The sequence below is a fragment of the Drosophila obscura genome, unplaced genomic scaffold (genome assembly GCF_018151105.1).
Source record: "Drosophila obscura isolate BZ-5 IFL unplaced genomic scaffold, ASM1815110v1 contig_186, whole genome shotgun sequence".
In the NCBI taxonomy this organism is placed as follows: domain Eukaryota; kingdom Metazoa; phylum Arthropoda; class Insecta; order Diptera; family Drosophilidae; genus Drosophila; species Drosophila obscura.
This window is the reverse complement of record NW_024542774.1, coordinates 11,517,555-11,535,020: the sequence shown is the minus strand read 5'-3', so window position 1 is coordinate 11,535,020 and position 17,466 is coordinate 11,517,555. Positions and strand designations below refer to the sequence as shown.

The 17,466-nt window shown below is 47.9% G+C and overlaps 6 protein-coding genes across 6 annotated transcripts; 3 read left to right on the top strand and 3 right to left on the bottom strand.

Annotated features, from left to right (window-relative positions):
- Nucleotides 1–654: 654 nt before the first annotated feature.
- On the top strand, nucleotides 655–4,340 carry LOC111078531 (inositol-3-phosphate synthase). Its single transcript, XM_022373249.2, has 5 exons — nucleotides 655–1,005; nucleotides 2,372–3,070; nucleotides 3,149–3,391; nucleotides 3,456–3,923; nucleotides 4,003–4,340. The coding sequence occupies exons 1-5, from the start codon at nucleotides 877–879 to the stop codon at nucleotides 4,156–4,158; spliced, it is 1,695 nt and encodes a 564-aa protein (XP_022228941.2). The 5' UTR covers nucleotides 655–876; the 3' UTR covers nucleotides 4,159–4,340.
- A 2,051-nt stretch (nucleotides 4,341–6,391) lies between these two features.
- Nucleotides 6,392–11,232, top strand: LOC111078529 (dihydroceramide fatty acyl 2-hydroxylase FAH2). The gene is made up of 4 exons (XM_022373247.2): nucleotides 6,392–6,577; nucleotides 7,979–8,340; nucleotides 10,193–10,420; nucleotides 10,484–11,232. Exons 2-4 carry the CDS (start codon nucleotides 8,002–8,004, stop codon nucleotides 10,970–10,972), a joined length of 1,056 nt encoding a protein of 351 aa, XP_022228939.2. The 5' UTR covers nucleotides 6,392–6,577; nucleotides 7,979–8,001; the 3' UTR covers nucleotides 10,973–11,232.
- Nucleotides 8,323–10,081, bottom strand: LOC111078527. The gene is made up of 5 exons (XM_022373246.2): nucleotides 9,900–10,081; nucleotides 9,353–9,815; nucleotides 9,020–9,291; nucleotides 8,785–8,943; nucleotides 8,323–8,723 (listed from the first exon to the last, which is right to left on the bottom strand). Exons 1-5 carry the CDS (start codon nucleotides 9,955–9,957, stop codon nucleotides 8,557–8,559), a joined length of 1,119 nt encoding a protein of 372 aa, XP_022228938.2. The 5' UTR covers nucleotides 9,958–10,081; the 3' UTR covers nucleotides 8,323–8,556.
- Nucleotides 11,233–11,781: 549 nt separating the features above from the next.
- Nucleotides 11,782–12,923, top strand: LOC111078490 (proteasome subunit alpha type-6). The gene is made up of 4 exons (XM_022373193.2): nucleotides 11,782–11,888; nucleotides 11,951–12,045; nucleotides 12,101–12,277; nucleotides 12,336–12,923. The coding sequence occupies exons 2-4, from the start codon at nucleotides 11,970–11,972 to the stop codon at nucleotides 12,815–12,817; spliced, it is 735 nt and encodes a 244-aa protein (XP_022228885.1). The 5' UTR covers nucleotides 11,782–11,888; nucleotides 11,951–11,969; the 3' UTR covers nucleotides 12,818–12,923.
- On the bottom strand, nucleotides 12,890–14,745 carry LOC111078488 (deoxyribodipyrimidine photo-lyase). Its single transcript, XM_022373190.2, has 2 exons — nucleotides 13,368–14,745; nucleotides 12,890–13,309 (listed from the first exon to the last, which is right to left on the bottom strand). The coding sequence occupies exons 1-2, from the start codon at nucleotides 14,712–14,714 to the stop codon at nucleotides 12,953–12,955; spliced, it is 1,704 nt and encodes a 567-aa protein (XP_022228882.2). The 5' UTR covers nucleotides 14,715–14,745; the 3' UTR covers nucleotides 12,890–12,952.
- Nucleotides 14,746–14,985: 240 nt separating this feature from the next.
- On the bottom strand, nucleotides 14,986–17,447 carry LOC111078486 (exocyst complex component 3). The gene is given in 3 exon segments (XM_022373188.2): nucleotides 14,986–15,383; nucleotides 15,385–16,341; nucleotides 16,398–17,447. Coding segments are annotated over 3 exon segments (2,217 nt in total). The 5' UTR covers nucleotides 17,370–17,447; the 3' UTR covers nucleotides 14,986–15,095.
- Nucleotides 17,448–17,466: the final 19 nt, after the last annotated feature.

The window sequence follows — 17,466 nt, the reverse complement described above, 5'->3', positions numbered from 1 at the left end:
GTAGAAAATGGTCAAAACTGAAGATGATTCAACCCCATTTATACTAATTTTAATCTATAATCCTCTCCTTTAAAAAATACAATTTTAGTCAGTGCTTCTGCTGTTGGTCTTCTGAGATAAAGAAGAATTCTTTAATTTTCCGATTAATATGTCCAAACTTACAAAAGCTGCCCAAAAGCACTCCCATCATTTGTTTACGCGACCGGCGCATGAAATCTAACCTATTGTTATTAAATTTTCCTTGAATACCTGCACAAGATCGTTTGGGAAAACTGGATGAGAAGGGTTCTAGCCTGTGCTGTGCTGATTGACATGATTCGCACCCACTTGCACACAAACACAACCACATGCAGCAAATGTTCTCTTCACAGTCTTCACAGAGCACGGGAGAGCGGTTTTTGAGAGTCAAGCAATATCCGACAAATGGTATTTTCATATAAAAAATACAGTGGCCTCACATCTTTAAAGAACCACAGCACTTTTCAGCTTTTGGAAGCTTTTGGAATACAAATGTCTGGTTCATTTAAGCTGTGCACCACTGTATGTACACCTAGCGCCGGACCGGACAGAGAGAGAGAGAGAGAGAGCGCGAGAATCGCAGAAATTTGCTTCACATTTCTATAAAAGCGGCTTCCAATCCCGTTTGGCAATTCATTCGCCTTCATTGCCTTCAGCAGAACTTTCCAGTCCCAATTTGCACTACCGCGCAAGCAACCCGGCAGCAAGTGAGGAAGGAATTCCTGTAACAAAATAAAAAAAAAAACAAAACGCGCTAATTTGATAAACACAATTGGTGTGGGTGTGAAAATAGCCAAAAAAAAAAAACAGGAACGAAAAGAAACAAAGTCACAAGAAACATTGAATTTAGTGCTGAAAATGAAGCCAACAAATAGCTCGACGCTGGAAATCATCTCGCCCAAGGTGCGGGTGGACGATGATTTTATTGAGACGGACTACGAGTACCAGACGTCCCATGTGAAGCGTACCGCCAGCGGACAGCTACAGGTGAGGATACATTTATTGATTGAAGTAGGGACACCATAGAAATCGATGACACTAGTTGCCCAAGGATTTTTCAATAAGTGGCCCTTGTACGAGTGCATTCATCATCCTCTCTCAAGAGGGTAATTTTCTTGTGTGAATTCAATTCCATCTGCTGACCTTCACATTGAACTTGCCCGAGTTCCAGTCATCTACAGCTGCACATACACATATTTACACCCGCGGCCATTTGCTTAGGAACAGTGGAAATTTTCCACTGTTTAGTCAAGGGATGGAGCTGTGGGCTGTGTTCATAAGTGATATCCAATATGTACGCTTCCGATTAGGCGCAGTCCAAAATAGCGTTGGCGGATGGGTGGGCAATGGGTACAGTCGCAGTTTATTGATTGCTCGAACAGTTCCAGAAAACAGCTGTTGATAAGCTAAGCCCTCCGCTGATACCCGATACTGTGGGTGGCGTGGTTCTACGCGCGCAGGCGCCGTTTGGTGTTGGTTGTGTCGTCGCCGCTGTTGCTATTGGATTGCATTAGATTGCAAACAGAACAGAAACCCGATTCCCTCCCTATTCCAACAACTGTGGTGTCGTTTGTGCTCTGTTTACATCTCATCCCCCCCTTCCCCAACAGGAGGCGTCCGTTTATTCAAGGTCAATGATAGACAATGAAATGCTCGGAGAACTTTTTCTCTTAGCTGCCCAAGAAAGAGCAACAGTTTCAAGTGCTTCTTGGGGGAATAAATCTGTCGTGTCGTCTCTTCTCTTTCGCTGCAAATGATAATTATGCCGGCCGGCAAGTGAGTTGACAAAATTCTTGTCGAACTTTGGACGAACACGTTGTTAAATTAGTAATGCAATCATCGTTCTTTATTCTTTTGCGATTTTATTTTTGGCTCAAATCAAAATGCGTGTTGTCTCAGCTGAAATCTGATAAAAACAACAAAAGAAAACGAAAAGACTGATGTTTGGACTAAAAAATACCGATTCTCTTTTGGGGAGTCAATTTTAAATGTTTTTAAGAGTTGAAAATAGTCAAAATTAGGCATATCAAAGGGATGGTGACCCTTTAATTGCTTGAAATAACATAATTTTCACTGTTATACATAGATATAGTAATATTATAACCCACCCATATACACAATCAATATACCCCTGCGCTCTGCCATGGTAAACGGTATCGAATCAGGTTCGGTTCGTCGAACGGTAGCAGAAATCAGGCGATCGCATAATTTAAAATTTATGCTGGGACGTGACTCTTGGGTGGTACGATAAAATCAGAGATAAGGTGGCTGCGGACCCCTGGCGGGGCTGAACGGGTTGTGTTTGGCGTAGCCCAGATACTAATTAGCGATTCCGCGGTCTGATCTTTTGCAGGTACACCCTCAGACGACAGCCCTTAAGATACGCACTGGTCGCCAGGTGCCCAAGCTGGGCGTCATGCTGGTGGGCTGGGGTGGCAACAACGGATCGACTCTGACCGCCGCCCTGGAGGCCAATCGCCGCCAGCTGAAGTGGCGCAAGCGCACGGGCGTGCAGCAGGCCAACTGGTTCGGTTCGATCACCCAGGCCTCGACTGTGCTCATTGGCTCGGACGAGGCGGGCAGCGATGTGTTCGTGCCCATGAAGGAGCTCCTGCCCATGGTGGAGCCGAACGACATTGTGGTGGATGGCTGGGACATTAGCAATCTGCACCTGGCGGATGCCATGGTGCGTGCCGAGGTCCTCGATGTGGCCCTGCAGGACCTGCTGTACGAACAGATGGCCAAACTTAAGCCCCGTCCATCGATCTACGATCCGGACTTTATCGCAGCCAACCAGTCGGATCGGGCCAACAACCTCATCAAGGGCACCAGGCAGGAGCAGTATGAGCAAATCCGTCGCGACATCCGTGACTTCAAGCAGCGCAGCGGCGTCGACTCCGTCATTGTCCTCTGGACGGCCAACACGGAGCGCTTCTCTGAGGTGCAGCCGGGTCTGAACACCACTATCCAGGAGCTGTTTGCCTCTCTGAAGGCCAACCATTCGGAGGTGTCGCCGTCCACCATATTTGCCATGGCCAGCGTCGCCGAGGGTGTAAGTATTTCACACTTTGCCTGCTCCCACTACTCCAAGTGATCTTTAACTACATCTCTGGGACACCCTCCCCCGCAGTGCACCTACATCAACGGCTCGCCGCAAAACACCTTTGTGCCGGGCCTCATCCAGCTGGCCGAGGAGAAGAATGTATTCATTGCCGGCGACGACTTCAAGTCCGGCCAGACCAAGATCAAGAGTGTGCTGGTCGACTTCCTGGTGGGTGCTGGCATCAAGCCCGTTGCCATTGCCAGCTACAATCATCTTGGCAACAACGACGGCAAGAACTTGTCTGCCCCCCAGCAGTTCCGCTCCAAGGAGGTAGGTCGATGATGACCAATTCTCATCCCTGTGTTGTGACTAACAATATTCCATCCGCCGGCAGATATCCAAGAGCAATGTGGTGGACGATATGGTGGCCTCCAACAGGCTGCTCTACGGCGCCAACGAGCATCCCGACCATGTGGTTGTCATCAAATACCTGCCCTATGTGGGTGACAGCAAGCGGGCCATGGACGAGTACACCTCCGAGATCATGATGGGTGGCCACAACACTCTCGTGATCCACAATACCTGCGAGGACTCGCTCCTGGCCACACCCCTTATTCTGGACTTGGTTATTTTGGGCGAGCTGAGCACACGTATCCAGCTGCGTGCTGCGGAGAAGGAGTCTGCTCCATGGGTGCCATTCAAGCCGGTCCTTTCGCTGCTCAGCTATCTGTGCAAGGCTCCGCTTGTTCCCAAGGGATCCCAAGTGGTCAACTCGCTGTTCAGCCAGCGTTCCGCCATTGAAAACATCCTACGCGGCTGCATCGGACTGCCGCCCATCTCCCACATGACTTTGGAGCAGCGCGTGAGTACACACCGAATCCATTAAGAGTTTCCCTGCCACTCCTAATATTATATATGATTTTTGTTTTTGTTTTCTTCAGTTCGACTTTGCCACCATCACGAATGAGCCGCCCGTAAAGCGGGCCAAGCTACTGGGCCAGCCCTGTGCCGTGGAGTCCTCCGCCAACGGTGGCAAGCTGCATGCCAATGGACACAGCAATGGCACCACAGTGGCCGCCAACGGAAATGGCCACTGAAGGGGCTGCCCATGCGCATCCCCCCCATTGAATCGATTTGAGCGTTGAAAAGTATATAACTTCGAATATATACATATGTATGGGTTTTGATGGATAAATTTCCACATAGTCTTAAGCTATTAATATACTGTAAACATTAAAATAAAGCTGGCTTATCGGAATAAAGCCCAATATTAGAAAACAATCAACAATTGTCTGTTTCTTTCACAAAATATACCTATAGATAAAGAATAAAGTATTCTATAAGTGGAAAAATATACACGATAGCCGCACACAATATTCATACCTTTGCCTTTGCAGTTCAAAGACCAAAATTATTTATAATTATTCATTACAAAATAATGGTTCTACCGTTTGAGAGCCCCTGCACAGGTGCAAACAGTTTTAGTAGCACTACGAGTGGCTTTCGTTTGAAATGCATTGCGCACAGTTGGAGAGCCTTGGTTCGCAATAGATTATGTACTTCCGATTGCAATTAGTTCCCATATCAATTCAGTATTTCCAAATATCTGTTGTAGAATCTGGGCGCATCTCCCAAGTAGAAGAGCAACAACATATGAATACTTCAACGCTAAGGACTGTTTGCCGAGACATCCAAAAAGACATATAGAATCGAGTGTTCAATTAATCGGTCATATATTGAGGAAAAACGAAGCTAAAGAACCGCCTAACGGTATGCAATGAAAATACAGTCGTGCCTTGAATGTGAAAAGTCATACAGTGGACTCAATGACTCAATAGTTTCGGGTCTTTGAGGTGCTGATTGCTAACGAACAGTTTTATGAGACTCAATATATATATTCCAACGGTGTCATTTATACGTTTGTACGTTATATCTTTGGTATCGTATCGTTGCCGATGGCAGTTAATAGGTACCTGAGATAAGTAGTTTCGAACAAAACTATGAACTAATAATACAAAACGTTACACACCCCAGTCATATTTATTGTAGATTCTCCGCCAACCCCAGAACAACCCCACAGAACCACAGGTTTCATATTTCAAAGAATATTCAATTGGCATTCATATTTGGACCATCTAATGACAGTCACTCCTCTCAATAGTCCACTCGTGGGATGTTATGAAATTATATTGAACGGTTTCATTCGGTTGATTGATTGTGATACTCGTATGTTTAACGTATTGGATTGTAATTAGTTGACCGCTCAAGGCGAAGTCTCGCCACTCTGACGAACCAAATGGAATTCCCTTCGAGCATTTTCGGTATCGTGTCCTACACGATAGGACTCGTGCATTCCTTACTGCCCCCTCTTATAGAAACCTACGACACCTAGCCAAAAGGCTGGGCTCGACTGGGCTTGGCGCTTCAACGTCATGTTGTTGGCACAGACTGACCTGACACTTCTGGCCCAGGTCGCAGGTCTGCGTGTGGTGGGTGTGTGTTTGGTCTCATAAATTTATCAGAGAACCAGCGTATTTCCATTAAAAAACGGAATTTAGATGGTGCGAAGAAATGTTTCATCCGGATTAAGTGAGTGAGTGAAAATTGTATTGTAATGGGAATTTGTATTTCGTCTCCCTCGTTGTGGGCCAAAACTGGGTTGCATCGCGGTTATGCTTTACTCCAGTTTCCAGCCTGGCATGCAGAAGCCATAGCTGTGTCCGTGTGGTTTCTCTTAATCAGCCAGTTAGTTGGAGTTGGATTGATTGACGGTCCCAAGGGGGAAGTACTGAATACGATAGACATGATTATCTCGCCATGAATCGAAGATATTTGTTTTATCTCTCTCTCTCTCTCTGTCTCTGGGGTTGAGTCATTTCCAATTCCCGAAATCAAAGTCCCTGGCTCATGGTGATTCATTTCGTATTTACTTTTAGCATAGCTATGCCAATCCAGATAACGAATCTCCATCGAACCCGTACCCGGCTGAGAACACCCAAAATAGTACGTATCGTCAATATCGAAAATCTACATGCACACATCAAGTGTGTGCTATATGTATTATGGAAGTGAAAACACGCTGCGATAGTAACTATATTATGTCTTCCAAATCGCCAGATAAGACTCCCGGTGTGCGTGCCGGGCGTACCAGCACCAGCACCAGCACCATCCAACGCACTTTCACCTTCAGTGGCCAGGAGAAATGAACTGGACGAACTAGCTGTGCCGAACACTTTATCTTATCGCTTATCGGCGCTCGGTCCGTCCGGCTATCTTCTGGCAGTGCCAGAACTATTTTCTACGCCTCATACTGCTGCTAACAGTGGTACTTATAATACCAAGTATCAGCTGCAGCGGGTGCTGGTGCTGGTGCTGGAGCTGGAGCTGGTGTCTGTGTCACTGTGGGTGGGAGGGCCATTTAGTTGCCAGTTGCGTTGCATTGCGTGCGGTCGTGGTTCCGTTAACCGTAAAGAGGCCCCCCACACTGATCAAGGAGTTCCTCCGGCCACTTAACTGGTTCGTTTTAGATAAATAATTAATTTCGCTAATGTTGAAGTCGTCTGTATAAGTGCGTAAACACTTTGCGGAAAGGATTGTGGCTCTTGTGGCATATTTATCCAGTTCAAGTGCATTTCGAAGTACTCCTACAAGTGGGGCAACTACTTTCAAAGCTTTTGCCTATCTCAAGAAGGAACTATTCAATAATCATAAGTGGATAAGATAGTGACAGGCAACCGTTGACCACAAGTACAGACTCATAAAAGATATACCATATAAATCTATGGCTAACCCTGCTAACCCCGATAGGCAGAGGTGGCAGACGGGGAAAACAGCCTTAATTAAGCTACACATGAAACGCGTGTATACACGAGTAGGCAGAGGTTTGTTTGACGGCGTTCGATGAGCCTGAGAGCAGAGCATAATAGCCTAGGCCCTAGGGAGATATGGCATCCGCTAGATAATGCCAATGTTGTATACATGTCAGATAACGCTTCAGCTATTAATCAAAGGTGACGCAGACGCACAGGGCGATGCGATGCGATCGGTTGAGTCAGACAACCTGTACGCCCGTACACCTGTCTATGGTGTGCCTCCCTTGGGCTTACCCGGGCCGACTTTGACAAACGACCCGACAAACTCGTCCTCATTCTCACCAAATCCCGGCACTTACAAGCTTTCCCAATAGACCCAACCCCTACGGTATCAGTTGATGATAAGTATCCATATATACGAGTATATTTATTTACTCATATTCAGCATGAACGTGACGTTTAGTTTGGCGCGTAGACACAAACAGAAATCGCGGATTGCAGTGAGAATGGAAATGTCTGTTTGAATTCATCTGACCTGAGAAATGGATTGAAACATCTGGCACACACTGATATAATATGAACTGAGGAATGCCAAGTTCACACGGGCTCTACCATGTCGAGAATACGAGTACAGTGCGCCAATTTAATTACATGTATTGATTGACCCTCATAGACATCCTGCAAATTAGTTTTCGCTCGATGGCTGTACAAAGTAATTGTACATATTTGAACCAAAGAAAATTACGTCTTCAGAGGCAGCTGCTTCGCCCAACAATTGGCATAAATATTTTATTTTTAATTGCAACCAAGAATAGCCAGAAGGCAGATGTCCCCAGCCAATGCCAACTTTTATATAAACCATAGTTATTTAGGGTGGAAACATTTGCTTAGATTAAAGGGAAATTGAATGGATAAATATGTAATTTCTATTTGGAGTATTTATATTCTAACTGAACATTAATTTAACGCTGTCCGATGCAACCGATAACTGGTTCAACGATATGGTAACCGTGTTATACGATGGCACGCAAAGTAATTATATAGCTGGGAATGTGTACACATATTGGGAGCCAGTAGTCTTATCTGACCGCGCTTCAAATTTCAGTTGCAGAATCCAACCTCATCGCAATGGACACGCCCAAGGGATCGGAAGCGGTAGAGTTCATTGTGAAATACCGTCAGGATTACTATGATCTGTCCGAGTTCATGCACAAGCATCCGGGTGGCATCAACACACTCAAGGGCCTCAATCAGGCGGATATGACGGCACGCTTCATGAAGGCTCCACCCCACTCGGATGCGGCCATGTATCTGATGAAGGAGTACAAAGTTAAGTCGGAGGACCCTCGTGTACCCGCAGCTAAGGCTCGACATCAGGCTCGCAGAATAGACAATGGCCAGGACTCACAGCAGCAGCCGAGGGAGCCCGAAGACAAAAACAACAATCAATTCGATGAGAGCATGGAGGTGAGTTTTTTCACATTACGTTTTTTTTTTACTTTTAAACTACTGTTGTGTTTACCGGAGTAACTGGAGTGATGCATTCGAAAGACTGGCACTTAAATATAGTTAGCACAAGACTAGACTAGATACATTTCACAAAGACTCCTTAAGGCACATGTACGGCGGAGGTCGAAGTTGATAGTTTTTGGAGTGTTAGCTTAGCTCTACCAGTCAGAGTCACTACTTATATTTGCTAGAACTGAGGTACACCTTGGGCTTGGAGTAGACGCGTATCTCCTCATCTACGATAGTCAGCTCCTTGTCAATTTCGGCCTTGCGGTTGCGCACCCGCAGGGTCTGTGCGGTCATGGGCATGTGATTCAACTCACTGATGAGCCCATCATAACCTGGTCAAGCAAATAATCTTTGGATATATATAAATTGTTTAAAGGTATTTTTAAGACTTACGCTTCTGTGCGCTGTGCAAGTGGCCCACACGATCCTGCTCCGGCAGCAGAAAATGACCGCGTGGACAGTCCGGATCACGTGCATCGGCAAGCTCCTTGGCAGCGGCCTTTTCGCGCTTCTCCTTCTCCAGATACCGCGGAAGACGCACTTCATCGCGTGCTGTTGAAAAACAAAAGCTTGATTAACGAACGAGCCGTGCCGAGTGTTGGTTCCACCCCCATGGGTATGTACTCACATCCCAGCTTGTGCTCGCGGCGCTTGGATATAATAGACGTGCTGCTAGCATTTGATTCCACTGTGGCCACAGTAAAGCGGCTGCGTGCACTGAGCGGAGCCTCATCATCGGAGGCGACTTCAGTTTTCAGATCGTCGTCGGCTAAGTTGAAGCGACTGTGCTGTTTGCCATTTGTGCGAGGTGACTGCAGATCATCGTTATCGTACCGATTGTAGCTGTTGTCGTACTTATTGGGGGACTCGCCCAGCATAGATCCACCATCAAAACTGCATCTGAAAAAGCAAAAACGGAGTACGTTAAGGCATGTGTTACTGCTGCCCATCTTCTTCTTACTTTTTTAATGCATTCGTTAGGTAGAGTTCATCGGTGATATCCTCCGTCTGTATGGCAATGCTTGTGGAGCTGCGTTGTGTGCCGCAAGAATTGCAGCGCTCTGAATAACTGTCCGGCGACTGTACAAAATCTTTACGTGCCTCCGCCGACGGGTCATAAAACACCGGATTGCGTTCTTCCAAGCCTTCAAAACGTTCGCCAGACTCTGTACCGCCCCCGCCCAATTGGTGATGCGAACGCGAGTTGTTACGGTTGCGTGTCAGACTGGTTTCCTGGGTGTTTTGTCTGGATACCGGGGGTCTGCCTGTTTTCGATTCCCGTACCTCGGAGCCAGCGCGCCGCATGGGTGGCATCCATTTGGGACGCACCGGTTCCTTGGCTGCCAGTTTTTCACTTGTTGTTTTTTCCAGCGAGCGCAAGCTCACTTTATTCTCCTTGAGAAAGTTGCGGCCCTGAGTAGCTCCTGAATTAAGAAGACACAATAAAATAACCAAAACAAATTAGACCGCGGTTGCCATGACCGTGAAAGTTTCGAGAAAAATCTTACGCGGCACTGAAAAAATTCCTTTCAGTGTGGGTATAGGGCGAATGGATGTGTTGGACATGATCCGAAGACTGTTTAACTAACTACGGTGTACTATGTATAAGTTTATTAGCAAATAAACAATGTTTTGCTGCAGGTTAGTCGAACTGCGTCTTTGAATGTTTAGTTTGATGTGCGATAACAAAACTATCAAAGTGCCAGGGTTGATTATACGATACATGCAGGACTGCCAACCCTTAATACATGCATGGTATTCCGCATTTTTAATATTCAAAAACACTTTTAAACAATTGCAGCACTTGGTAGATTGGTCAAAGGCCATGCTGCCGCAAATCGCCAACATAACGAAATGCTACGATGAGTGGGTGCACAAGCCAGTAGACAGGCCGCTGCGGCTATTCGGCCCCTGGTATTTGGAAATGTTGACCAAGACGCCTTGGTGGCTGGTGCCCACATTCTGGATTCCCGTCATCATACGGTGTGCGTGGGAGGACATTTACAGCAGCTGGCAGGACAAGAGTCAGGTAGGCATAAAGTAGCTGTCTACCAGTTAATGAAAATCTCCTAACCATTAATAAATCTTCCAGCTTGCGTGTCTCACTGGCTACTTTTTCTTCGGCGTGCTTCTGTGGACATTTCTGGAGTACACTCTACATCGTTGGGTGTTTCACATTAAACTAAAGAGCAACAGTGGACCCTGGATATGCACGTTTCACTTCATGATCCATGGACTCCATCACAAAGTACCTTTCGACGCCATGCGCCTTGTGTTTCCCCCAGTACCGGGAGCCATTCTCGCCATGCTGATTTATACGCCACTTAGTTTTTTCCTTATCCAACCGAGAGTGGTCCTGTCAGGTGCTCTCGCCGGCTATCTGTGTTACGACATGATGCACTACTACCTGCATTATGGCAATCCATCTTTCAGTCATATGGTCCATATGAAACGATATCATTACCAGCACCATTTTACGCATCAGGACCTTGGATATGGTATCAGCAGTCCGCTGTGGGATGTCGTCTTCAAGACGCGTATTCATTTGAGAAAGCTAAAGTACCAACTGCGTTGGTCCTAGCCATGTTCGAGTTTGGTCAAATCGTGCTATTTTAGAACAAATTGTTTAGATGTAAGAATAAGTTAATAAGTTGTTAATACAAATGAAAGAAAGAATTAAGACGCTGATATGGCTGATGTGGATATGACTCCCCTCATACACAACAGATAGAACAGAATATATGCAAGAATATACACATCTAAGCCGAAGTGTATGTATGGCTAGTGATTTCATCCAATTAGAAATATAGGCGTTTTGACGAAGGATGACGATCTAGGGCTAATCAATTTTATCAAAATATTTTTTTTTAGGTATACTAAAGTACTTTTCAAAATGACCGCCAACCTCCATTTAGCGCACTAAAAATACTGACATTTATCGATCTCAAATTGTGGTGGTTTTTCAAAATTTTCTCTCTTTTTCGAGATGAAGAGAGCGCTTTCGTGGTGACTTTCCCCTCTTTTTCGTGGTGTGAGCCGCATGATCCCAACGGAAACGCGTATTTGTACGTTTTATGCTTTGGCCGTTGTTGTTTGAACCTTATTATGTAAAAATCCAATAAAAAGTAGCTTGATTAATTGGAAAAAATTATTTGTTTTGTGTTGAGGGTGCTAACTAGCTAGTAATACTAAACCGAATATAAAAATCGAGGAATACCATCTTGTCGTGTCCGTCAGTATATTTAGGGTATATTTTGATAACAACAAGGTATATTTCGGTATATTTCTGAGGGTTAGGCGATATATTTTATCGATAAATACACAAAAGTATTTACCCGCCATTAACCCTACGAGTGTCAAAAAACGTAAAGTCTCGATAAAACATATTTCGGTATATTGATCGAAAAATCCGCGGTCACACTGGTAATGACTATTGAAATTCGCAGGTTTTGTCCAAAAAAACTTTAAACAATTTTTCGATTTAATTTACTTAAAGAGTAAGCTGTTTGTCAAAGAAAAGTAAATTCTGTAAGTTTCAAGTTTCTTAATCTGTTTGCAGCTAATAAAACGCCGAAAACATGTCTCGCGGAAGTTCAGCCGGCTTTGACAGACACATTACCATCTTTTCGCCCGAGGGACGCCTCTACCAAGTCGGTAAGTGCGCCTGTGTTTGATTGCCTGCAACTCTCTAACGATAGTCTTATTGCAGAGTATGCCTTTAAGGCCATCTCACAGGAGAACATCACCACGGTGGCTTTGAAGAGCGGCGATTGTGCTGTGGTGGCCACCCAGAAGAAGGTTACAGAAAAGAACATTGTGCCGGAATCGGTCACACACTTGTTCCGCATCACCAAGGAAATCGGTTGCGCCATGACTGGCCGCATTGGTAAGTTACTGCTGTCGCTTAAACTTCCGCATTTAAGCAATTACTTCTGAATCTTTAGCGGACGCTCGCTCCCAGGTGCAAAAGGCGCGCTACGAGGCGGCCAACTTCCGCTACAAATACGGCTACGAAATGCCGGTGGATGTGCTGTGCCGTCGCATTGCCGACATCAACCAGGTGTACACGCAGAACGCCGAGATGCGTCCGCTCGGCTGCAGCATGGTGCTGATTGCCTACGACGATGAGATCGGCCCCTGTGTCTACAAGACCGATCCAGCTGGCTACTTTAGCGGCTTCAAGGCCTGCTCGGTGGGTGCCAAGGTGCTCGAGGCCAACAGCTACTTGGAAAAGAAGTACAAAAACAATCTACCTGAGGAGAAGGCAATCCAGTTGGCCATCACCTGTCTGTCCACTGTCCTGGCAATTGACTTCAGGCCCAATGGCATCGAGATTGGCGTCGTCAGCAAGACTAATCCAAGCTTCCGCACTCTGGACGAGAAGGAGATCGAGGAGCATCTGACCAAGATCGCCGAGAAGGACTAAGTTCTGCCCGCTAGTTGTAATTTTGTCATATTTTCTAAATACCCCCTAAATGGAACCGTGGTAAAATATAAAAATGCTCTTGGCTTGCATTCAAAAACAAGGCAAACGTAACCAATAGATTTATTCAAGGTGCTGTCAACCTTTCTTCTTGTGCACCTTGCCCCCATAGCGCATGACGAAGGCGTTCACGTCGAACTTGCGCTTGCATCCTTGATAGTTCATGTAGCGAATCTTTCCAAATATCGCACGCTCCTTCCAGCCCATGTCGTGTATGCCCCCAATGGACCACATGCAGCCCACATAGCCGTTGGGATCGCGCCCGTCTAGACTGTACTTGTCGTTGAGCAGAATCGAGTACTCGAGCGCCTGTTCCGGCGTGGCCGTCCACTCGAGTATCTTCTTGGCCCAGTACATGCGCAGAAATCCGTGCATCTTGCCCTCTCGCACCAGTTGCAGCTGGGCCGAGTTCCACAGGTCATCGTAGGTGAGCGACTGAAAGACATTCCGTCATATTCAAAAGAGTTTGCTATCAATAGCCATAGTTCTTTACCTGTTCGAGCTCCTCCAGGGTGTAGCATGGATCCCGCTTGTCCTTGCGATGGGCTTCCAAGGATTGGTAGGCCCACGGGGTCAGGCCTTTCAGGCTGTCATAGTTCTCATTGTAGTAGCAGAAATTATCGGCCAATTCTCGGCGCACGATGGCCTCCTCACAGAACGCATCCGCCGATGCCTTGTGTTGGCCGCGATAGCGTTGAACCTCCAGAGCACATCGCTGGGCCGAGATCTGACCAAAGTGTAGCCACGGTGAGAGTCCGGACAGCGCATCAACTGTGGGATCATTGCGCTTGTCGTTAAATTTACCCAATCGACGGCTGCAGAACTCGTACAGTTGGAGACAGGCAGCCTTGTAGCCGGGTTTCGCCCACTGCACCTCGTCCACGTCCATGTCGCACTCCAGCATTGCATATGCAGCTGGCCAGTCTATGGGTTTCACCTTCTTGCAGCCTTCCCCATGCGGATGCTTGATCACTGGCGGAAAATCGCTCAGGAACTCGCCCAACTTGGAGTTTATCTTGTTGCGTATAGTCCTGGCCGCGTACTCCTGTTTGTCGGAGGCCACCCAGAGCGGAACTACGTTGTGGGCATCCACCTGGGTCAGCGGCACGTTCTTGGGCAACGCCTTTGCCACATCCTCCACCCACTTTCGGGGCACGCGAAGCGGCGCAAAGTCGCACACAACAGCGCCAACATTTTTGGAACGTACGAATTCCGGCAGACGATCCACCGCCGGTCCCAGAAGCAGGTGGAAGGGTATGTCCAGTTCCCGACACTGCTGTTCCACCTCCTGCAGGCCGCCCATCATGAATTTGTAGTGTCGAATGGTTGCATTGAGGAACTTCGGCACCAGGCAGAAGACCACTGCCAGCGGCAGCTCCAGTTTGAGGGCCAGCCGCTGTGCAAAAAGCAAAGCCCAATTGTCCTGCACCCGACCATCCCGCGACATCCAATAGACGACACCGCCAGTGCACTTTTCTCCGACATCGTTCACCTTGGACAAGACGCGCACTCGTTTCTTCTTGAAGGAGAACTCCTGGACATTCGCCGCCGCTTCAGATCGCTGCTGCTCCAGGTGGGCGAGAAACTGCTCGAAGTTCTTGTATTCTGGCTTGGTTTGGGCAAGCTTTGAGCTGGAGGCCAACGCTTCATCGCCACTGCTGCTGGCCTCCTCTGCTTCGACGCTTTTGTTTTCCTTTTTAGGCGCTTTTTTGGAGGCGCCTGCTGTGCCCGTCTTGGCGCGTTTCATTGTGTATATTGGGGCAAGCTGACGAACAAAATGTAATCCAACAATGTAGCAACAGTTTACTATTGAAATTTGTGCGCCAATAGGTCGGAACATGACGCTGTGCGCGTCGTGGTGGCAGCTCTATCAGCTGTTAAAATTCAAATTTTCAATATTATTAGTTCAATTCTCAGTGTTAGGAGCGTGGGTCCAAGCAAACATATATTTGGTGATGCCCCTGAATCCATCAATATTTGTGATGGAGCGAAAAAAGATCCAAAATTTATATGAATTTGCGCCAGTCCCAATAAATGGCAGCCCTATCATACGACAAATACAGTTACATGTTATCGCTGCTAATAGTTAAATATACATATATAAGTTTATTCTAAAATCATCATATTAGATATATATTTATACAATCTGAGCTTAACATAAATACGATACTGAACAGACATTAACTGGCGGAATGGACTGGGGAGCAACAGATGCATAGGTCTACCACAATTTGTCACTGAACACAATCTCCTTGAATATGCAGTCCTGTTTGGCAATGCTCACCATTGCCTTTTTGGACTTCATGGCGTCCTGGACTTTTTCGCGCACCTCTGCCGCCTTCACGTCGCTGCGTATGTAGAAGAGCCGGACGAGATGGTCCTCTGTGAGGGACGGATAGCTGCCCAGCAAGGTATGCAGATCGAGCACCAGCAGCTCAATGTCCGAGATGAGCAGCCCGGAGAGTGTGGTGATGAGATCGAGCGGCGAGTCGCTGAGCGAAATCTTTGGGGGCAATCTTCTCGAAGAAGAGCTTGAAGCGCTTGGCCTCCTGCTTGATCTTTCGGGTGATGGCGTCGCACTCGACGCGCGGCTTGGAGAAGCGCTTGGAAAGGAGTGCTCGAATGTAGCGCTTGGCCAGTAGCTTCTGTGCCTCGTTGATCACCATCTCGAAGTTGTTGGGCCGCAGGTGGTTGTAGTCCTGGAAGTAGTCGTCCAGGGTCACGCAAATGGTGTCCACGGACATGCTGCTGGCCAGCCACTTGACGGTGAACAAGTCGTGGAAGTGGCACTCCATGTCCAGGAAGGCCTCCTCCAGCAGGTAGCTGGCGGCGTGCGCTCGGATGCGCTGGAAGGTGGCCAGCAGGCGCTCAAAGTCCTCGTAGTGCTCCGTGCGCGACTTGGGCCAGTAGAGCTGCTTCATCTGCTGCGCCAGTTCCACCATCTGCTGGCTGTTGTTCACAATGGTGATGATGTAGTGCGTGAAGTACTTGATCTGATCCCGGTTCCGGAAGTGGTGCTCCTTCAGCTCGATGACGTTCTTCAGGTAGGTCTGGCCGAAAATCTCCACCTGCTGTATGCTCATTACGAGCGCCTTGAACGTCAGCTCCTGGTGTATGGTGTTTGTGACCTGCAGATGCTGGTCGATCATCTGGAAGATGATCACCGGCGCCGAGGTGTGGTAGTAGTGCTCGTCCTGGTCCGGCACCGTCTCGGAGAACCACTCCACCTTCTCCGTTTCGGCTGCCTTGGTCATCCACTCCTGGTAGTTGCGCTGCATATTCTGCAGATACTCGTCCTCCAGCGCCTTGAGATGCTCGGGTCGCAGCAGGGTTCCAATCAGCTTGTGCACATCCACATTGAGGTCCGGATGCGACATGAGCTCAGCTCCCGGATACGTGTGTGTCACCCAGGCCAGCATAGAGACGTACTCGTTGCCCTCCAGCCCGGATCGCACAATGGTGTCCAGCTGTAAGGAAAATGTATTAGATCCAGGGTCAAGCGGATCCGAATTGGATTACTCACATAGCTGGAGAGGCCTTCGTGGTAGAACTTGACGTACTCGCTGAATATATCGTAGTGGGGCGGAAAGCAGGGCACGCACAGCGACTTTACCACGCGCAGATCCTCCAGGATGATCTGGCGAAGGATCTCTAGGTCGCGGACTAGCCACATCTTGTTGTCAGTACGCTCTTCCAGCTTGGAGCCCTCGATACGCGTTGCGACCGACGACTGTAGCACATCCAAGATCATCTTGCGCCACGCCTTAGGGCGACCGGGAGGCAGGAAGCCTGTCACCTTCTGCTGCTGCAAGGCAAACTGGTCGTTCTTCTCCTCGCGCTCAATGATGCGGAGAGCGGTCACGATGACGGTTGGCTTCTTTCGCACCGTATTCAGGGTGCGGCTGAGGATCAGACGCAGCTTCTTCTCCAGCGCCTGCGACACGGTGTCCACCTTCTCGAAGTGACGCTTCAGGGTGATCTTGTCGGAGGCATGCTGCTTCGGCTGCTTGTGCAGCTCGTACAGCAGATCGTCGCGGGAGTTCTCCAGGTCGGCCAGGCACTGGTGGGCATTCAGCAGCTTGTCTTCGTCGATGAGTCCCATGGTCTTCTGCACACTGGCGTCCACGTTGAAGATGTGCTTCAGGTTCTCCATGGCCGTGGCATACTGCGAGTGTTTGGTGTTTTCCTCACGCACCACTTCCAAGGCATCGTACACCTCGGGCACGCCCTGCAGCAGATGCTCCACCTCATCCATCCGCCGGCGCACCTCGCGCACATCCTGCATACACGTTACCAGCTGCTTTAGCCCCACCCGTACGCCATCAAGCTGGTTTTGCATTCCGGTCTTCAGCAACGCCTCCACGGATGCCTTCTTGCGGGCGATCCGGTGGCGATACTGCTCCACTTTCTCTAGCTGCCCCGGACGCTGCAGCATGTTTTGTATGTCCTTGAGCGCAGCCTGCCGCGCCTCGTCCTCCAGTTGTTGCAAATCCATCTTGTCCTTAATGTTTGTTTTTTTTTCCCAGAAATAATTAAAGTCCAATCAGAACAGTTTATCGGCAGCGAAAATACCAGGGTATCGATAGAAACGA

What these genes read in the sequence shown, in the direction of transcription:
- LOC111078531 (XM_022373249.2), top strand. Translation starts at nt 877, where the DNA reads ATGAAGCCAACAAATAGCTCGACGCTGGAAATCATCTCGCCCAAGGTG. An exon ending in TGGCCAGCGTCGCCGAGGGT is followed by an intron (nt 3,071 to 3,148) that starts GTAAGTATTTCA and finishes CCTCCCCCGCAG; the next exon opens with TGCACCTACATCAACGGCTC. An exon ending in ACATGACTTTGGAGCAGCGC is followed by an intron (nt 3,924 to 4,002) that starts GTGAGTACACAC and finishes TGTTTTCTTCAG; the next exon opens with TTCGACTTTGCCACCATCAC.
- LOC111078529 (XM_022373247.2), top strand. Translation starts at nt 8,002, where the DNA reads ATGGACACGCCCAAGGGATCGGAAGCGGTAGAGTTCATTGTGAAATAC. An exon ending in AATTCGATGAGAGCATGGAG is followed by an intron (nt 8,341 to 10,192) that starts GTGAGTTTTTTC and finishes AAACAATTGCAG; the next exon opens with CACTTGGTAGATTGGTCAAA. An exon ending in GCTGGCAGGACAAGAGTCAG is followed by an intron (nt 10,421 to 10,483) that starts GTAGGCATAAAG and finishes TAAATCTTCCAG; the next exon opens with CTTGCGTGTCTCACTGGCTA.
- LOC111078527 (XM_022373246.2), bottom strand. Translation starts at nt 9,957, where the DNA reads ATGTCCAACACATCCATTCGCCCTATACCCACACTGAAAGGAATTTTT. An exon ending in CTAACGAATGCATTAAAAAA is followed by an intron (nt 9,292 to 9,352) that starts GTAAGAAGAAGA and finishes TTGCTTTTTCAG; the next exon opens with ATGCAGTTTTGATGGTGGAT. An exon ending in CCGCGAGCACAAGCTGGGAT is followed by an intron (nt 8,944 to 9,019) that starts GTGAGTACATAC and finishes GTTTTTCAACAG; the next exon opens with CACGCGATGAAGTGCGTCTT.
- LOC111078490 (XM_022373193.2), top strand. Translation starts at nt 11,970, where the DNA reads ATGTCTCGCGGAAGTTCAGCCGGCTTTGACAGACACATTACCATCTTT. An exon ending in GGGACGCCTCTACCAAGTCG is followed by an intron (nt 12,046 to 12,100) that starts GTAAGTGCGCCT and finishes GTCTTATTGCAG; the next exon opens with AGTATGCCTTTAAGGCCATC. An exon ending in CGCCATGACTGGCCGCATTG is followed by an intron (nt 12,278 to 12,335) that starts GTAAGTTACTGC and finishes CTGAATCTTTAG; the next exon opens with CGGACGCTCGCTCCCAGGTG.
- LOC111078488 (XM_022373190.2), bottom strand. Translation starts at nt 14,714, where the DNA reads ATGTTCCGACCTATTGGCGCACAAATTTCAATAGTAAACTGTTGCTAC. An exon ending in CCCTGGAGGAGCTCGAACAG is followed by an intron (nt 13,310 to 13,367) that starts GTAAAGAACTAT and finishes AATGTCTTTCAG; the next exon opens with TCGCTCACCTACGATGACCT.